The sequence below is a fragment of the Linepithema humile genome, chromosome 1 (genome assembly GCF_040581485.1).
Source record: "Linepithema humile isolate Giens D197 chromosome 1, Lhum_UNIL_v1.0, whole genome shotgun sequence".
In the NCBI taxonomy this organism is placed as follows: Eukaryota; Metazoa; Arthropoda; class Insecta; order Hymenoptera; family Formicidae; genus Linepithema; species Linepithema humile.
In genome coordinates, this window is record NC_090128.1 from 22,886,525 (window position 1) to 22,907,247 (window position 20,723).

At 39.4% G+C, this 20,723-nt stretch overlaps 3 protein-coding genes across 9 annotated transcripts in view; 2 read left to right on the forward strand and 1 right to left on the reverse strand.

Moving 5' to 3' along the window:
- The window catches only part of sls (sallimus), an 85,252-nt gene extending 82,554 nt beyond the window's left edge, over positions 1–2,698 (forward strand). For 6 of the 7 annotated variants that reach the window (XM_067354318.1, XM_067354321.1, XM_067354326.1 and 3 more), the window contains 6 exons: positions 37–191; positions 273–423; positions 730–834; positions 920–1,117; positions 1,198–1,503; positions 1,645–2,698. In XM_067354318.1, coding sequence (XP_067210419.1) covers positions 37–191; positions 273–423; positions 730–834; positions 920–1,117; positions 1,198–1,503; positions 1,645–1,847 — 1,118 coding nt within the window. In that variant the 3' untranslated portion in view covers positions 1,848–2,698. Of the gene's footprint in view, positions 1–36; positions 192–272; positions 424–536; positions 615–729; positions 835–919; positions 1,118–1,197; positions 1,504–1,644 lie in introns of all 7 variants that reach the window. The other variant, XM_067354351.1, reaches the window with a different exon arrangement.
- Positions 2,699–12,345: 9,647 nt separating this feature from the next.
- LOC136997231 (uncharacterized) lies at positions 12,346–14,293 on the forward strand. Its single transcript, XM_067347732.1, has 3 exons — positions 12,346–12,595; positions 12,850–12,998; positions 13,364–14,293. The coding sequence occupies exons 1-3, from the start codon at positions 12,346–12,348 to the stop codon at positions 14,291–14,293; spliced, it is 1,329 nt and encodes a 442-aa protein (XP_067203833.1).
- A 720-nt stretch (positions 14,294–15,013) lies between these two features.
- On the reverse strand, positions 15,014–19,652 carry LOC136998406 (uncharacterized). The gene is made up of 2 exons (XM_067350995.1): positions 15,779–19,652; positions 15,014–15,507 (listed from the first exon to the last, which is right to left on the reverse strand). The coding sequence occupies exons 1-2, from the start codon at positions 15,913–15,915 to the stop codon at positions 15,042–15,044; spliced, it is 603 nt and encodes a 200-aa protein (XP_067207096.1). The 5' UTR covers positions 15,916–19,652; the 3' UTR covers positions 15,014–15,041.
- Between the last annotated feature and the right edge of the window lie 1,071 nt (positions 19,653–20,723).

A 20,723-nucleotide genomic window follows, 5' to 3' on the forward strand; every position in this document is an offset into this window, starting at 1 on the left:
ATTTTTTTAAATAATCAAATTTTACTTATTCGGCAGAGCCACCAGGCCCACCGAGAGGACCACTTGAAGTCTCTGGAATGACAAAAACATCATTCACAATAAAATGGGAACCTCCAGAAAACGACGGTGGTACTCCTGTTACAGATTATATTATCGAAATAAAAGAAGTATCAAAGAAAGCTTGGCAAAAAGTTAGTGTGGTTTCATTTATTCACATAGAATAATGTTGAAACAATTATTTACTTCATATTTAATTTCTATTTTTTTTTCAGATTGCAAGTACTAAAGGGGAAGTCACTAACGTTATTGTATCTGATTTGAAAACGGACAAGTCATACAACTTCCGAATAACAGCTAAAAATAGTGTCGGTACTGGTCCTCCGTATATAGCGGAAGAAGCAATTACAGCTGGTAAAAGACCAAGTAAGTTATATGTAATGAATTATTCTTTAAATATTTCAGCTTATTCCCGACTATCAATTAACTTACAAACAATCGCTTAATTATGCTTAATTAACGCTTCGACTTTTGCTCAGAAATAATAAAGCTCACAGAAAACAGCATATACGCGCTATTAGGAATATTTCCATCAACGAGAATGGTCGTCGTTAAAAGTAAGTCTCTGTTCCTTAGCTTGTCCCTGCTCTTTGCGCTTTCGATAGTTGAGAAATGTAATTAATTTTGTACGACAAAACATGTATTATAAATTCTAATTTGGATTCTCCTTAGCACCACCTTCGTGCCCACTCAACGTTCGAGCAACAAATATCACAAGCAAGAGCGTCACTCTCAATTGGTCGCCACCAGCTACTACAGGAGGATCAGAATTAACTGGTAAATATATATGAAATAGCACAACCTTTTGCAATTGTCCACTTCAATGTTATTCAAATATTGCTATTTTTTTTCATTGTTACAGGTTACATTATCGAGAAGAGACCATTAATCGGAAAAGGCGCTAGATGGACAAAAGTTGTCACTTTGGACGCTACAACGCATCAATACTGCATAGAAAATTTAAAGGAAAGCGAATTTCTCTTTAGAATCTTTGCTGAAAATAGCGTAGGACTTAGTACACCGACCAATTCTGAACCAATCACACTGAAAACTCATGCCAGTAAGTCAATCTATAATATGTCAAATTATTATATGCAGTAACTGACTATACAATCTATAATGATTTGTTTTTTAAATCAGATGTTCCGTCGCCACCTACCGCTCCATTAGAGATGAGACAAATCGCCGCGAACACGATGGTAATCGAATGGGGTAGGCCTGAATCGGATGGCGGCGCACCCTTGGAGGGCTATAAAATCGCTATTAGAGACACGAAGAAAACTATGTGGATGGAGGTAGGAAGAGTGAGTGCGGACATCCAAAAATTGAACATTAGAGACTTGCAAGAAAATCACGAATATCTCGTAAGAATCTTCGCACGAAACGAGATTGGATTTAGCGATCATTTGGAATCGGAAGAGCCCTTTAAGATCATGCCCACTTCAGGTATAATTTACTATACTATCTTCTATTATTTTGCTATTTTTTAAAAATAATTTTTACTTTATTCTTTTTATTATCGCATCATTCTCGATTTCAAAACTCAATATCGTAAACTCAATATCACTAAATCTATTCTCTTGACAGAACTCTCGTCCGTGGAGCCAATTGCAGAAGCTATGGACAAAGGCGAGACTACATCGATCAGTTTTAGCACAGAAAATACAAGTTCGTGGTTGCGGGAACATAATATGGACGCTGATATACATTCGTACGCAAGAGCAAGATTACTTAGAAAAGATGAATACTTCTTTCGCATTTGGCATTATGCTAAAAAATTGTTTGAATAAGCATTTGTACAAGTAATTCTGGACATTTATTGTAGAGTACTAGCGGATGTAATTGATCTTCTCCGCATTTTCAATTTTATTCTCTTCTTCATCGAACGCTTTATAGTAAATCTATGTTTGCCTGACTGATGGCACAACAATGATAGTGCCATTAATCGTTCCTCTATAGAATCAACTATAGCAATTAGATATGTTGAAATTAAGACTCGCGAGACTGGACGAGTGCTTATCGAGTGCTAATCTAGTCAGAATACAGTGGTTATCTTTTTGATGCCTTTATTATCAAAATGCTCGAAAAATGTGTACTAAGTATCTGTTATATGACAGATCTACTTTTTATTCCAATTTTGTAAAATGGTAAAATCTTATCTACCATTATGCTTGTGCAGTTTCTATAGACTGTAGCAAAGAGCCAATTCGCATTGTTAAAGTTATATTCAACTAGCAACAGACAACGAAGCGTTAAATACCCCCATATCCAGAATATTTAAAACCATGGCATTCTACATCTACTAACGATGTATTTATAATTATGTGACTACATAACGTTCGTTTCTTATTTATAAGGCAAAGCCAGAGTTTGCAATAATTACTTTAGTATTTATTCTCCAAGCATATAGAGTATATTGACTGTTTCTTGTTACTATTATTGTTACATTTAATTATGAATAATGTTGCCAATAAGATCGATATCAAGATTAATGAAACGAAGAAATACCACGCGTATTTGGCAAGCGAGACGTAAAATATAGGTGCCAACAACATCACTAAAATCAGCCAAAGACGCGTCGTATACTTCGAATTATTTATGTTGTAAAAATTTTATTTATCGAATAAATCATTATAAATTATGTCTCAGTGTTTTATAATCCAAATCGTTACTCAACTTTTGGAAATTTGCGAGAAAATAAATATGCAGTAAATCACAAAAAAAAAAAAATAATCCGAACGCTTTGAGCTAGCAACAAAATATTTTTGTCGTGGCTTAAAATATAATATTTTAAGTATCACGAAATAATACACTGCTTCTCTTGCGTTTTAAATTTTAACTTCCATAAATGAATTAATATCACAACTTGTATATCATTATTTCATAAATTTGCTAATATTATCTGAGATAAGAATTAATTTTGAGAAATTGTAATCGACCGAAATAAATTCTTATCTTAGATAACGTTAATAAATTTTTTATAATCTTTTATAATCTATAATAAATCTTTTATAAATCTTTACCTATTTATTAACGTTTTTTAACGTTAATAAATAGGTAATATTACCTCAATATTACCCATAATTTTCCATCTTTTTTTTCCTGTCGTTACCTGTTGCGCACACAGCAGAGTGTTGAACGCAAATTCCGTGCGACAATATTCGAAAGTAATGTCTTTGTCCTAATGTGACAAAATACGCGACAAGTATCGTGTAATATCATGTAATCGTCATAATGAAAATCGCGTTAAGGATATCACTTAAAGTATTGCACGAATGAAATTAATTATTTCGCAAGTGAGTGTTCTCAAATTATTAACAATGAAAGGAGGAAAAGGCTCAGGAGCATCCAGCGTCGACGGAGCAACGTTAAAGTAAGCATCATTTATTTGTTACCATTATTTGCAAAATGTTGCACATAAAATAATATGAAATGTAACGTACATAAAATGTTTGAAATGTGTATATTTATCAAAAAATTACTTCGGGTGGATAAACAACAAGATTTCTTTTCCAAAAAACGGAAGAAGTTTCTTGCACAGAAAAAACAATGACATCATCTTAAAAACGCAGGCGAGAATTACGAAAAAGTTTGGACGTTTAGAAGTTTAAGGGCCGGTTGTTCCAACTTCTAGGTAGATTTATCCGTCAGTTATTTATTAATAAATATCAGTAATCCTTACTCAATAGTTGGAATACCAAGTAAAATTACATCTTGGTAATAACGATAGAGGTAATTTTACTTGGTATTCCAACAACTGAGTAAAGATTACTAATATTTATTAATAAATAACTGACGGATAAACTTACCAAGAAGTTGGAACAACCGGCCCTAAATGTTTAGATAATAATTTTCACTAACACTAATTTTCAGATATATATAATATTTTTTAGTTATAAAATACTCTGGACTATGAATAATCATATTTATTACTTGCACGAGTGCAAATTTCACAAGCCAATTCAAATGTGCTTTGACAACCCAGATAGCACACATGTCCAAAATACATCCAAAGGATATCCGAAGGATATCCAGAGGACGTCTTGTAGTCCAAAAACATCCTCTGGACGTCTTTTGGATATGTTGTGCTGTCTGGGAATCGTTGACAAATTCATGTGTTAAGGCATTCCTGTGACCGAAAAGGCTGGTTCTACAATAAGTTGCAAATGCCTCGTCGCCAGTCGCGAAGGATGGCAACTACTAACAGAGAGAAGCCTGAGAGGCGCCACGGCCAGGTTTTACGTGATCCGCCAAAGCGATACGCCACCTGTGGACCTAAAATATGGACATTGGAACTACGTAGCCATGTGCACAATTTTTGGTTTCGTTCCGTACTATGTCCACGAAGGATCGATAATACAGAGTAATGTGACATTGATGTATAATATACATGTATAATATACATCATTATATAATATACATCATTAATATACATTGATGTATAATATACATGTATAATATACATCAATGTGCACATTACTCTGTATTATCGATCCTTCGTGGACATAGCACGGAACGAAACCAAAAATTGTGCACATGGCTACGTAGTTCCAATGTCCATATTTTAGGTCCACAGGTGGCGTATCGCTTTGGCGGATCACGTAAAACCTGGCCGTGGCGTCTCTCAGGCTTCTCTCTGCTACTAATTAAAAAGCGCTATTTCTAGTTATTTCTGATAAGACGGAGCATTCGCGACTGGCGACAGAGCATTTGCAACTTATTGTAGAACCAGAGAGAAGCCTGAGAGCGGTCATCCCCCCGATTTAGCTGCAACCACAATTCAAGATGCCTCTATGTGCACAAAACGTGCACATTGAACTACTGAGCCATGTACACGATACTTTCCAGTGGGTAACATGCTATGTGCACAATGTTTGGTTCTGTTCCATGCTATGTGCACAAAGTGTCGGTAACACAAAGCTAGTAGGGTAACATTGATGTATATAAAATAAATTTTCAATAAAAAAACATGCACATGTCATTATTTATTTTTATGTTAAAGCTTAATTTACAATAAGTTCTTTTTAACATAAACATACGTGACAATTTTGTTAATAAAAATTGCATCCAAGAATCGCGACATATAAGTTTTTTTAATTTTTGTAAATTCTATTTTTATATTTTGTCCTTACTTTACAATTTTTACGTTGCAAGATTATAACTTTTAGATACATAGCACGTTTTGTACACATAGAGGCGTCTTGAATTGTGGTTGCAGCTAAATCGGGGGGATGACCGCTCTCAGGCTTCTCTCTGCTGGTACAATCATTTTCTTTCTTTCAATGGAAAGAGGATTTAAAGAATGTTGTGAAATAAAATACATTGTTTGTCGAGAAAAGATTTTAATAAAACCAAATACAATATAATAATAGTATACAATAAATAATATTAAATTCAGAAAACATATATAATGAAGAAGAAATATATACAACAATGCTGCATACAGATGCAATAATGTGATATACATACATATATATGTAATACAATATACAATTATATAATATAATATATAATATACAATATAATATACAATATATTAAGACAATATTTTGTACAAATGAGAAAAAGATTTTTACAAATTTACAATATTTAAAAGAAATGTTCCAGTGGCAATATATTTAAGAATTAATTATTATTAAAGATGTGATGTTTTCTATGAAAATAATATTTTTAATATTATATAATAAAGATTAAAACTTACTTCGCGGAAATTTAAAACTAAAATTTGCTTTTATTAAATGACGATATTAAATATTTGCAAAAATAATTGGATATATAAATTTACCACAGTTTCCGGACATTATATTTATAAATATTAAAAAATTATTTTGTTCATATATTTTCGGAGATTGAGACATATCCAGCCATTGGGACATTTAGCTTATTACAATTTTTCTTAAGATATTATCCTGTATTCCATCGAAATGATATACAAGATAATACAAAATGAAAATAATATGTCAATATAGCAATAATATGTCAATAAAATCATTTAAACGTTCAAAAGTTTAACATATAATGCAAAATACTTTAGTTAAAAAGAGCTGAACAATACAATTTTTAATTTATAATCAAAAGTATCTCTTATAATTCAAAACGTAGTAATATTTTATTAATGAAATTTATTAATCTAAACATTTAAACGTTCAAACTTTTTCATAATTTACGCAAGAAATATCTTCCGTTTTTTGAAAGAGAATCTTGCTGTTTGCCCACCCGAAGTTTTATCATTATTTTTGTCATCAATAAGCTACAAACTAACTGCCAAAGCAGAAGTTCCAAAGTTTATCGACAGCAAAGAATTAAAAAAAAAAATACAATATAGAAGTGATAAAAAGTTTTAAGATCCTACCTACCTACCCAAAAACTTTATCTAGTAGAAAATCCTACCTAATTAGAAATTTTATACCTAAGAGTTCATACAAAAAATCTTAAATAGATAAGATTTAATGAGATTAAATCGCGGAACCGTTTGGAAGTTTTTCGCGGAATCGTTTGGGAATTTTTTTCGCGAGATGCTTAGCGCAGAGCTCAGCTCAGTTACTGCCATTTGCATCTGAAATTCGGAAGGGAATTTTTCGCAGGATGCTTTAGCGCAGAGCTCGGCTCAGTTACCGCCATTTGCATCTGAATTTCGGAAGGGAGTTTTCCGCAGGATGCTTTAGCGCAGAGCTTGGCTCAGTTACCGCTATTTGCATCCAAAATCTGAGAGCTACTACCTTGGTGTTTCTCAAAAGACGCTAGCGCAGAGCTCAGCTCAGTTTCCGCTAGTTGCGTCCAAAATTTTTGTTGATAGTCGATCATTATTCAATGATCGATCGTATCAACGTTGTTTCGAGATCTGTGCTCGACCATCATCGACGGGACCACGAATTTCGAATTTCCGCGCTCAACCATGGGATCAACACTAGAACTACCGACGATTAACATATACCAATTTTTATTTCTTTTTTCTTTCTTTTTAAAAGTTGATAAAGATAAAAAGTACATTAATCAATTTAATTATTTAACACAATGCAACACAAATCACAGAAAAAAATCTCAACAAATACATTATAAATTTAAATAATTATTCTAAAATGAATAAACCGGTCATTTTGACCGCTTTGATAATTCTAGTGTTCTAGTGTTAAGCCATAGGACCACGGATGCATGGGTAGGCTAGGAAAGATTGCGAAGAAATTGACGTATAGCAAGAATAAATATATATTTCAAAATTGTAAATAAATTGTTAATAAAAAATGCACTCCTTTTTTATTAAATAAATTATTTCAAATATATCATAATTTATTAATATATTTACATTTGTGTAAAAGAATTTTCTTTTTTATTTTTAATTTAAATTTGTGATACATTTGTGGTACATTTGTATTTAAAAATTTTCTTACTTTTGCTTTTCAACGCCAATTTATAATATTTAATCCTGGAAAGATATAAAAAAATAAATCACTTACCGTAGGAAAGGAAGAAATGAAAGTACACATTTACACACAGAAAAGGAATTTTGCTATCGCAATAAAATGTTGTTATTGCATGTTAAATATGTTAGCAATAAAATTTTGCTACTGTAACTACTTTTACAGATTATTCGATATGCAACAAATCTGTTTTGTTCAAAAAATCGACAAATTTTTTAGATGAGAAAACAAGTTAAAATTCGCTGTTACAACAAAATAATTTATTTTTAATAAATTTATTTTACGATTGCAAAGAAATTGTCGCCATTAATACAAATTTTGATAGTAAGATAAAAATAAATTTTTTATTATATATTAGCAATATAATTTGCAGATTTAACAACTCTAATTTCGATAAATAAAATTATTATCTATAACAAATCTCTTTGCTGTTCAAATAATAATTAACTGTAAGAAATTTTGCTACGATAGCTTATATAAAATTTACTGCGGCAGCAAATACTTTTTTTCCATGTATTAACAAGTTCTATCTTTTATTTTATGTATAACCTTTTTTTTTAAATATTTTTTTTCTTCTATTTTTTCTCATATAAAAAAATATAAATAAATATATAAACATATATAAATATATAAACATAAGTACATTATTCAGAATAAAAATATATTAGGTTATTTAAAAAATTTGTAATAATTTTTATAATAAAATTGAAAACAATTTTTATATGTTTAGAGTCATTTTTGTTCAGAAATATATGCACCATTGTTTTCGACAATTTTTGGCCATCTTTAACAACTTGTGCATACATTATTAAATAAAGATATATAAACATATAAAAATTGTTTTCAATTCTGTCATCAAAAAATTCTACAAACTTTCTGAATAATTCAATATATTTTGTTCTGATCTGTCAATCATGAAATACATTTAGGAAATATTCCAGGATTAAATATTTATCAACGCATCTAAGTCCTAGTCTATCCATTTTAAGATAATGAATCGAAGAAATAGTGTACCTTTTATAATTTCATTCAAAGTATTCTGGTGTATGATTATATTTTTAATATTATATGATTAATATTTAATATATATGCATTCAAAAGGCTATTAGGCTGATGAAAGTTGTTTCAACTTCGGACTCAATCAAAATCAAAATTAGAAACACTTTGCTTTTTTTTAATGTATTAGTAACACATAATTAAATTTAATATAAATTAAAACTAAAAAAATAAGTACTTCGTTCTTTTAAAAACAAATGCACGTACAACTCAAAATACTTTTAAAAAATACGAGAGAATAAAATTTTGATATAACTACTATAAGGCAATAAAAATTATACGACCTGCAAAGTGTCTCGCGTTTATATATTTTTACACCATTATTTGATCCATTATCTTAATAATAAAAGACAAATTAAACTAACTCACCGATCGATGCGCAGCAGCGGAGTTGTTGTTCTGTTGATCTGCATAGTTGATCTGTAAAACACGAAATAAATCAAAATTATAGCAGCGTTTACAATATGAAATATTTGTGAAATCATAAAAAATATTGAGTACATCGAACTTTTAATTCGTTTTCTAAGCAAATATGTAATAAAAGAATTATTAAAAAAGTTTAATTATTTAAATAAAAAGTAAAAAAATATGCGAATAAATTCAAATAATAATAAATATTAACTAATGTGAATATTTTGTCTTTCAAATATTTTAATGTGTGTGTGTACAATATTTTCAACAAATAAATGAATTATTGCTTACCGTAAAGTTGCTCCGCCGGCGCCCGATGCTCCTCCTGAGCCTCCTCCTCCTCTCAGTGGTCCTTCGAAGCACTCACATTGAATCTCACGCGTTCGCGGCGCATGCATTGCTCGCATGCGTACCTGAATACGAAAATCGCGCGATACTTAAAACGGCACTCCCGACATCACAGGCGAATCGAACCGAATTGTCCAAGCTGTGACGTTACGCGCGAATTCCGTCCGCGTTTCAGACGACCACATTTACCAATTGGGGCACGATTCTCTCAAAACAGAAGGCAAAGATAAGCTCGAAGAAGATGAGGTGATTAGTCATCCAATCAACGGACTAGATACAAGACATCTGAAAAGCAATCGGTAGCGTTTGACTAACTCCGGTAGCCGTCCTCGACTACCTTCGACAGTCCGGCTATCTGTACAACTAGCGCGCTGCACGTAGAACCGAAGATTGCCCTGCCGTAGTCGAGATTTTATGATTGAAACCGACCTTTCCCTCCCCCGAGCCAAGCCTAAAGTCAAAAAAAATCGTGTCCCAATATTTGTCATACAGCAAAAATGCGTTCATCTATAGATTCGCTATAACTCTCGGCATTAACGGCACTCCCGACGCGCATTTTGTTATACTATACGACGGAACGAATATATTTTGTAGCACCGATTACGCGCACAAAGTTGATCTGTAAAATAAAAAAATAAATGCAGATTAGTGTTTGAAATAATTAATATTTATAAAATAATTACTGCGCACATTAAACTTTATATTCGTTTATTTATGTGCACACGTCTAAACAAAGAATTAAATTTTTAAATTTAAATTTAACTCAAATTTACTTGAAATAAATTAAGGAATATAATTGTATTATTCACTTATGCTTCTGAAGCTTTGTTATATCATATTGTGATCATTCTGTGTGTAATACGGATACATAGTTCTATCTTTTATTTTAATCAAAATAGCTCTTTGATTGAAACAATACTTGTGTTTTAAATCAGTCCCTGCACTATTATTTTTAAAAAATAACGTTTTTAACGATAAATTACTTACCACAATGTTGTTTTGCCGTCGCCTGATGCCTCCTAGGCCCCCTAGACGGGCCGCATCCAGGTCGGTTGGGCCAAAATAAGGGCCTTAATCCTCGAGGAGAGGCCCTTACAATGTTTTAGGTGCCTAAAAAAAAGCCACGTGCGCACCAATTGCACAGGCCCGGTAGACAGAAGTGGCACCTGCTACAGGTGCGGTTCGACCGGTCATCTCGCACGAGATTGTGCGGCCTCCGGCGAGCTGTCCTGTATGCAGGGATAGGGGGCTCCCCCACATTTACAGAGTGACAGGTCCATCATGCAGGGCTCCCAGGCCGAAGGTGGGAAGAAGGGACGTTACCGCGAGCACGGCGTTAGCCCCCGTGCCCGCCCCTAAGGCACCAAAGGAGGTGGCGGCTAGGAAGGAGGAGAAGACGGGCGCGGCTTTGGCCCCCGCGTCCGCTCCACTAGGAGCTGCAGAAAAAATAAAGGTGGGGGAGGCGGGAACCCCGGACGCGGCCTTGGCCCCCGCGTCCGCTCCCGCAGGAACGGTAATGGTGGTGGTGAGTGTTCCGAACGCGGCATTGGCCCCCGCGTCCGCCCCCACAGAAAACAACAAGGAGGTGGGCACATTGAGCGTGGCATTGGCCCCCGCGCCCGCCCAAAAATCAATCGCGGAGGCGACCTCAGAGGAGGATGAGACCCCCTGGATTAAGCCGAAGGAGGAGAGGCCCAAGGGGGACTTTGAACGGCGTGGTGTTGGCAAACACAAGCCAACACCGACCGCTAAGGAGTCAGAGGTGATCAGCAACTGGAAGATTCCGACTAGGGCCGTGCCACCCTTAAGGATCCTCCAGGCGAATGTGAACCACTCCGCCGTGGCACAGGATTTGTTCCTACAAACCATGGCGGAGGGTGGATTTGAATTGGGGGTGGCCTCGGAGCTCTACTGGACCCCGGAGGACCACCCCCATTGGTTTACGGATCCTACGGGTGAGGGGGTCGCCATCTACTGGCGGCCCACCGCGAACTTCTTCCCAAGCTCCAAGTTTGGGGCCGGGCTGGGCTACGTAACGGTGGAGTGGGAGGATTATTTTATCCTCGGGTGTTACGTCTTACCGAGGTGGAAGCTCCCCTCCTTTAAAACCTTCCTGTCAGGGCTTGGGGACTGCATTCGTAGATGCCTCTCCCGACCCACCATTGTTGCGGGGGATTTCAACACCTGGTCGATGTTATGGAATTCTTCGCGAACCGACAGGAGAGGGGGGGAGATAGGGCGGCGGCACTCGGCCTGTGTCTGTTAAACACAGGCTCGAGGAGCACCTGCGTGCGTACCCGGGGGGAGTCCATCGTGGATCTCACGTAGACTTCTCCGTCGGCCGCACGCGGGGTTACGGGTTGGAGGGTGGAAGAAGACCTGGACTCGGGTTCCGATCATCGATATATCGTGATCGAGGCCTCGACCACCCCAACCGTAACGCTCGGCCGTCGCCGGCGTAGCACCCCGAAAAGGGGCTGGGTCCTTCGGAAGATGGAGGAGGACGTCCTGATGGCGGTTGTTTTGGCGGAATCCTAGCCGATGCCATCCGGTCAGGCCGTATACTTGGATCAGGAAGCCATGAGGGTCGTGGGCATGGTTGAAAACGCGTGTGACGCGTCCATGCCACGATCGAAACGGTCCCCCAGTAGGACGATGCACTGGTGGACCGGGGAGATCGCCGAGCTTAGGCGTCTTTCCTCGGCCGCCAGGCGCAGATTCCTGCGAACACGCAGAAGAGGGGATCACGCCGAAACGACTATAGCTTTGGAGAGGTTTCGTGCAGCGCAAAACGCCCTCCGAGCCGCCATCGAAACAGCGAAGGCCAGGGTGTAAAAGGAGCTTATTTCCACCCTGGACCGGGAATCCGTGGGGACGTCTCTTCAAGATAGTTCTCAAGAAGTTGAAACCAAGGGCGCCCCCGACTGCAAAGAAACTTAAACCGGAATTTTTCGGGAATATTGTGGACAACTGTTTCTAGTAGGGGGAACTATCATCCCTCCCCCCCACGGTTGGGGAGGTGTGGCCCGAGGAGCCGGCAGTCTCGGCAGAGGAAATGTCCGCAGTGCGGGCCAGGCTTGGCGGTGCGGCCAAGGCGTCTAGACCCGACGGAACTCCCGGCAGGTCATGGGCCCTGGCGACGAGGGTGCTGGGCGATCGGATGGGGCGGCTGTTCACCGCCTGCCTCAGATCCGGTGCCTTCTCCTCGCGGTGGAGGAGAGCCAATCTGGTTCTCCTCCAAAAAGATGGCAAGCCGCCGGAGCAACCCTCCGCATACCGGCCTATATGCTTGCTGGATGAGGCGGGTAAGCTCTATGAGCGAGTAATCGTAGGACGCCTCGTTCAGCACCTGTCTCGGGATGGTCCCACTTCAAGTGATAAACAATACGGCTTCCGGGAGGGACGGTCGACTTTGGATGCAATACGCCACGTCTGTTTTTTCTCGGAGGCCGTAGTGGAGAAGGGGGGGAGAGGTGGCACTAGCGGTATTGTTGGATATTGTGAACGCCTTCAACTCCCTCCCCTGGGACTGTCTGGGGCAGCATTTGAACATCTTCAGCTGCTCCCGTATCTCCGGGCAGTCCTGTGGGACTACCTCCGGGGCAGAACGTTCGCATACAAGGACGGAACAGGCGCGGTGTGCGAGAGGAGGATGTACCGCGGGGTTCCACAGGGGTCTGTTTTGGGCCTGATGCTGTGGAATTTCGGGTACGATGTAGTGCTTCGAGCGGTCCTTCCCCCTGGCTTTGACGTCGTCTGTTACGCCGACGACACACTTGTCATGGCTCGGGGGGAGGATTGAAAAGAGGCCGCGGCTGTAGCAACCGCAGCCGTGGCCAGCGTAGTGCGCGTAATACGGGGCCTAGGATTAGAGGTGGCTCCTCAAAAGACAAAAACCCTGTTCTTCTACAAGAAAAAAGAAGCCCTGTTCTTCTACAAGAAGACAGGAGGAAGACCACCTCCGACATACATTAACGTCGGAGGGTCCCGAATCCCTGTGGGGTTCCAGATAAAATATCTGGGCTTTACCCTGGATGGACTCTAAGAGTTCATACAGCATTTCGATGCTCTAGCTCCCAGAGTGGACCTCCCAGGATGGCGAAAGCGTTGTGTCGCCTCCTGCCCAATCTCGACGATCCAGGTGCCAAAGTCCGGCACCTTTACACGAACACCGTCCGATTGGTATTTCTTTACGGGGCACCGATTTGGGCAAACGACTGATGGCCAATAAACGCGCCAGCGCCTTGGTGCGTAAGGCCGATCGGCGCATGGCCATCAGGGTCGCCCGTTGTTATCGGACGGTGTCGTACGTGGCGTCCACGACCCTGGCAAAGGTGCTCCCGTTCGACCTAGTCGCTAGTTCGCGCGCCGAAGCTTATCGGTGCGCGATTGAGGTCGGACGGAGTGGCATTTCCCCGGAAATCATTCCCAAGAAAATGGAAAGGGAAAAGGCGAGGGCCCGGAGGTGGGCGCTCAGAGAGTGGAAACACCGACTGGGCGAACACAATACTCCGGGTCTTCCGGAACTGAAGACCGTCGAGACTATCCAGCCCTGCCTACAGAAGTGGGTAGGCAGGAGGGGAGGCGGAATTTCGTTCTGCCTGGCGCAGGTTTTCACCGGGTATGATTGCTTTGGTGACTACCTGTGCCGAATAGGTAAGCAGCGCACTACGCGGTGCTACCATTGCGCGGCCAACCGGGACTCGGCGCAGCACACGCTGGAGGAGTGCCCAGCGTGGACCGTAGAGCGTCGGGCCCTGGTCGAAATGGTGGGCGGAAACCTCTCTCTTCCTTCCCTGGTTAGAGGGATGTTGGAAAGAGAGGAGAGTTGGGTGGCAGTCTCCTCCTTCTGTGAGACGGTAATGTCTCGGAAGGAGAAGGTTGAGCGGGAGAGAAGGGGGGAGGGAGGCACGACCTCCTCTCAGAGAAGGAGGAGGAGGGGCCAAGGAGGTGGCCGGATAAGGCCATGCCCTCCGCGCCTAGGCGTGAATAACGCGCCGTGATAATGCTGGGTGGGAGATGGGAGAGCCTAGCGACCTCTCTCTTTTTCACCCCGGTGGGCTCCGAAGGGTGGTCCGCTGAGACCTCTCTTCGGGGCAAGAGGTACACGGTTCCCTCCGCTGGAGGAACCGTGAGGAACCCAACAACTCCTGTAGGGACTATTCCCAATCGCTGGTAAAAGACGGGGACTTTGATTCCAAACCCCCGGATGCCTGGACCCGTTAGGCGTGTTATTCACGACACCAGGATAGAGGAGTAAACCTCGATAAAAAATCCGGGATCTTGCCATTCTTAGCACGCCGGTGTTTCGACATGACGGCTGGCCGTGCACGAGGGGGGGGGGGGGGAAATAGGTGGCGACTTACACCGTAACCCCAAGTATGGGGCCGAAGGCCGGTGCTTTACACGAGCCGCGAGGGTTAGTCTTGATCGACAACCATCTTCGTGGAAAGAGAACCACGATAAAAACACCCAGAAAAGACAACTCCGTGAAGTTGACAACTCACGGAGACTCAGTGCTCAAATTACATGTTATGTAAGACAATTTTTCCTTTATTTCCCATAATTTTTAATCAAATTTTTATACATTGAAAAAAAACTAATTTTTTAGTAAATATTCAGTAAAAACTTTAATTTAACTTCATTGTAAGTTGAAAGAATTGAAATTATTTGCTTTTCAAGGAAAAAAATATTATTATGATACTAAAATACCTATTAATAAATAAATGCAATTACCTGAAAGATGATTCGTTAGGCCTCGTATATTTTATTGGCGTTGGTGTTGACGTTAGCGTCAGCGTGGGCGTGGGCGTTGACGATGGCGTAGGAGTTGGTGTTGGCGTAGGCTTTGGCGTTGGCGTAGGTTTTAGCATTAGCGTAGACTACGGCGTTGGGGGCTGGCGTGCGCTTTGGCGACGGCGTGGGCGTAGACGCGTCCGCAAACTTGATCATTGACATAGGCGTGGCCGCAGGGCCATTCTTCAATAAGTCGCTAATGTCCAGCATTAGCGACGAATTATAGAGTGGCCCGTAGCTATGTAGCCTAGCCCAACCGTAGCCGCAGCCGCATTCGTAGGCACCAGCCGTAGCCGCAGCCGCAACCGTTGCCGGCAGCCCTTGCCGTAGCCATAGCCGTAGCCGTAACCGTAGCCGCAGCCGTAGCCATAGCCGTAGCGGTTGCCATCCATCATACGCAACGGACGAGAGCGGAGTTGATCTGTAAAATACAAAATCGAGTTCAGATTAATAATGTGTTAAACTTAGTATTTTATAAATAAAATTATTGTACATATTAAATTTTTTCTTTATTTCCCATAATTTTTAATCAAATTCTTATACATTGAGAAAAAACTAATTTTTTAGTAAATATTCAGTAAAAACTTTAATTTAACTTCATTGTAAGTTGAAAGAATTGAAATTATTTGCTTTTCAAGGAAAAAAATATTATTATGATACTAAAATACCTATTAATAAATAAATGCAATTACCTGAAAGATGATTCGTTAGGCCTCGTATATTTTATTGGCGTTGGTGTTGACGTTAGCGTCAGCGTGGGCGTGGGCGTTGACGATGGCGTAGGAGTTGGTGTTGGCGTAGGCTTTGGCGTTGGCGTAGGTTTTAGCATTAGCGTAGACTACGGCGTTGGGGGCTGGCGTGCGCTTTGGCGACGGCGTGGGCGTAGACGCGTCCGCAAACTTGATCATTGACATAGGCGTGGCCGCAGGGCCATTCTTCAATAAGTCGCTAATGTCCAGCATTAGCGACGAATTATAGAGTGGCCCGTAGCTATGTAGCCTAGCCCAACCGTAGCCGCAGCCGCATTCGTAGGCACCAGCCGTAGCCGCAGCCGCAACCGTTGCCGGCAGCCCTTGCCGTAGCCATAGCCGTAGCCGTAACCGTAGCCGCAGCCGTAGCCATAGCCGTAGCGGTTGCCATCCATCATACGCAACGGACAAGAGCGGAGTTGATCTGTAAAATACAAAATCGAGTTCAGATTAATAATGTGTTAAACTTAGTATTTTATAAATAAAATTATTGTACATATTAATTTTTTCCTTTATTTCCCATAATTTTTAATCAAATTCTTATACATTGAGGAAAAACTATTAGGTCCTTGAATAAGTTCTCGCTGTTTCTTAAAAGATGGCGTAGCGGCACTCTGTGCATGGAATTTCGTACGGAAACGCATCAGCTAAGTAGTACTATATGTAACCTCAAATTCTAGTAGATACAGTTTACCACAGTGTCAACCACGTGTTTAATTACCTATTGCGAAAATGTCTACTTTTGTGCCAAATAAAGTGTTTTTGCGGGGAATTTTATTGCACTGCTTTATTCAAAATAAATCTGCAGCTGAAGCACACAGAATTCTTGTTGAAACATATGGTGACAATGCTCTGTCGAATACGACATGCAGAGACTGGTTTAGGCGCTTTAAAAATAATGACTTTGACCTTGAAGATAAAGAACGTTCTGGAGCACCGACAAAGTTTGAAGACGAAGAATTGGAGGCATTGCTTGATCTAGATCCATGTCAGACGCTAGTAGAGCTCGGGAAAACATTGCAAGTAGATGCGTCAACAGTTTCAAAACGTTTAAAAGCGTTAGGAATGATCCAAAAGTCATTTTGTTACATGACAATGCTCGGCCACATGTGGCAAAACCAGTCAAAACTTACCTGGAAACGCTTCAATGGGAAGTTCTACCTCACCCGCCGTATTCACCGGACATAGCCCCCTCGGATTACCACTTGTTTCGGTCGATGGCGCATGGTTTGAGCGAGCAGCGCTTCCATTCTTTCGAAGAAACCGAAAAATGGGTCGATTCATGGATTGCGTCAAAAGATGAATCGTTTTTTCGACGGGGGATTCAATTACTGCCAGAAAGATGGGAGAAAGTGGTCTCTAATGATGGACAATACTTTGAGTAAAGTTATTGTAAGCCTTATATTTTAAATTAATGTTTTTTTTTAACAAAAAAAACAGCGAGAACTTATTCAAGGTCCTAATAACTTTTTAGTAAATATTCAGTAAAAACTTTAATTTAACTTTATTGTAAGTTGGAAGAATTGAAATTATTTGCTTTTCAAGGAATAAAATATTATTATTGTAAAAGTAAAATATTACATTACATTAAATAAATTCAATCACTTTAAAGATGATTCGCTAGGGCCCAATTGTTATAATCATTTCAATGCATTACATGCGCTCGCCACATAAGAGCCATTGATCGACTCGTGGCAATGCTGTGTCGAGGGTACGTTAGCTTCTCCTTCAGGATGGTTTACCCTTTAAATCCTTAAGGATAAACCACCATCCTGAAGGATACTGAGCCCTCCCACCACGACAAGGTGTACCCATGGGAGGGAAGAATTATTAATTGTAATATGACTTATGTTGGACAGACGAAAAGACAACTTAACACCAGAATAAAAGAACATAAAAACGACATTAATAAGAAGAGCTGTTCTTCTTCTGTCATTTCCAAACACAGAATTGATTCTTCCCATGATTTTGATTGGAATAATGTTAAGATATTGGACGGTGAACCCTCTTATCCGAAAAGACTGATTTCTAAAATGGTCTTTATTAAAAGACAAAATGCAGGGCTCAATAATCAAAACGACACGGATCATTTACCTGATGCCTATCTCCCGATTATTAATTTAATTCCTCCTCTATAAATTTTTTTTTCCTCCTTTTTCCTCTACCAATTTCCTTTTACCCCCATCTTTCTCCTTCCCTATTGACTCCTTCCCCTCCCCCCCTTTCTCCCTTTCTACCGTCAATTGGAATTTCTGAATTTCAACAACCAATTACGATACCAATAACAAATTACGATCACTAAAATATTCAAGTTCAACATGTAAAGACATCTGGTCTTAACTTTTCCATCTCGTTCCTTCTACTTGGGCGAGCGCTTCTCCATCATGTAATTAATACAAGTACGTTTATCTTTTTTCTTAATTTTACCTTCTTTTTATTTTATTTATTTTAACTATTATTGTATTTTTTTGCATCTATTGCAGTCCTATCTAATTTATTAACGAACAACAATATGGTCGATAAAGGATTGCAAATACGTCTTTTACATCTTTTAATTATTTAATCATTGCGGGCGAATTTTATATTTTATTGTTTCTTATTTTGTACATTGAAGAAGGCCTGATGGCAGGCTGAAACGTTTGTAAACATTTTTAATGAATATATCATAACCTTTGCACGAAAATCTAGCATTGTGGCTCTTTACGCTCCTTATTGATTTTATTTGATTTAAGAATTATTAATACCTTGCAATCTGGAAAAATATAATTTTAGCAATAGCTAATAAAATGATCTAAAACGATTCGTTAATAATAAACATATCTAAATATACGTAAAACGTAATTAGAATAAGTAACACCGGAATGAAAATCCTGAACGCGGAAGCTCATAACAATAAAAGCTATCAATCAATAGCTATAATATTTAGAAAGATATTTCTAATATCGGTAGATATTTAGAAAGTATTGGAGTAAATTATTATAATTTACATTTAAAATCAAGTACTTATTTTATTTTCACTATAAACATATTTATTGAAATATTGTTATCACCTTGATTACGATATATAATAATAATTCTTCTTCTCATGATCTTTGTATTTTCAATTGATTAATTAAAAAGGTTAAACGATCGAATATATATTATTTCACATTTGATTCAAAAGGTAATGGGCACAGAACGTTGGTAAACTGTGGCTTAGTGAAATAATAAGTCCGCGAAATCAGTTTTCGTAAATCGATCTTCCGCGTTAAATCGTGTGCGCAATCGAGTGCGTCGTGCGCATTGATTATCAAAAACATTTTTTAACATTGTCTAAACGAATTCAAAAAAGTGAGAAGATAGTGGATTATTTCTCATCTAAAGTGACTCAATTGTAAATCGTCGAATCTGTTTCATTCAATCAAAATTAAATTAAAGAAAATGGCAGAGAAATTAAAAACACTTTATGTTATCAAATTTAATGGAAGTAGTTATCATCAATGGAAATTTCAAATAAAATGTGCTGTTACGTCCTGATAGATGTAGAATTTTTTCGTTGGGCTCGGCGATCGACGTAAACGGACCTGACCGCACGAGCCGAGCGGCACGTTTAGGACTTGCGACGGGTCAGCGACTGGAAGAGTCGTTTTTACTCCGTCAACAAGTCAACCGCTCGTGGTTCCCTTTTTGGGTCAAGGAATTGAATCCCTATTACCCGGGGCGGAACCTTTGTGCGCAATTTGAGAGGGAAGGTGTGAGGGGGGTGACGAACGAGGAGGGTGTGGTTAAATGAAAAAGAACAAAAGTTTAATTTATTAAAGACAACATTTTAATTTGATTGAATTTATAATTCGGATACAAAAACTTAATTCTTAATCGCATATATTAATAATTTTATTTATGTATTCTTTACAAGTGTGTGTGTGTATGTGTGTGTGTGTGTGAGTGTTTTATTTTTCCGGAGGGAGGACAGAAGAAATAATAAAATAAAGAGAAATGAACTGACTTACTCGTTGCAGAGTAGTTTCGGATCGCGTTGAATATGTTCGGTGGTTCTGAGCAGGCGCCCCGTTGAGGGAAGGTGTTGTATAGGCGTCGGACCCTTTTGTAAACGAGTGGGCACCCTACTGCGGGATGGTGTCGTCAGGGTGATGGGCCTTCTACTTGAGATGCACCACGAGATGGTCGCGACAAAGTATCAACTGATTTTACTCTTTGATTCGCGCCCCCGAACTACTCGAAAAACTGTTTCGAGAAACTGAGCTAAACGGAATAACTGCGCAAACTGCTTGAAAAACTGTGTGTGATTGTGTATAATTGCGCTTGGAGCCACCAAAACACGGGTTTTTATACCCTTTCCTTGGGGTGGATCCATTTGGAAAATCTTAGGTTTTTGAAGCGGGGATCGAATAGGAATTAGTCTTGTGAGAAGATTTTTAATGTGGGGGAGGATGGCGTCATTTTTAACTAATAGGATTAGGTTTAGGTAATTAAGTTACTTGGAATGAGGGTAGGAAGAAAGGGGCCCTAACGAATAAGGAATAGCGTCGTTTCGGGTCCATATGCGATGGGGGTAGGTTTTTGAGGTGGCGTAACCCGGTTGGTGTTAATTAGTATAGGTGGGGTGCATCTCAGTGTCTTAAGATCTAGGTGGGCGTAGTCTTTAGACCGTACGACGGAATGAAGGGTGGTCTATAGAGGTGCTTGCCCCGATTCCCGGCTTTCGGATTGGAGGGTTGAGAATCGGTATATGAGTTCGCGAGGCCTTGGGTCACTGATCTAATAAATTTGACAGTTTACGACTGTCGCGTGGCCCTGGGGTCGCGTGGAGAGTGCGATTAATGCATCTCGGTTTCCCAGACCTACTGAACACGTGCACCGTATCAGGTGTCATGCCTTCTAGGCGTGC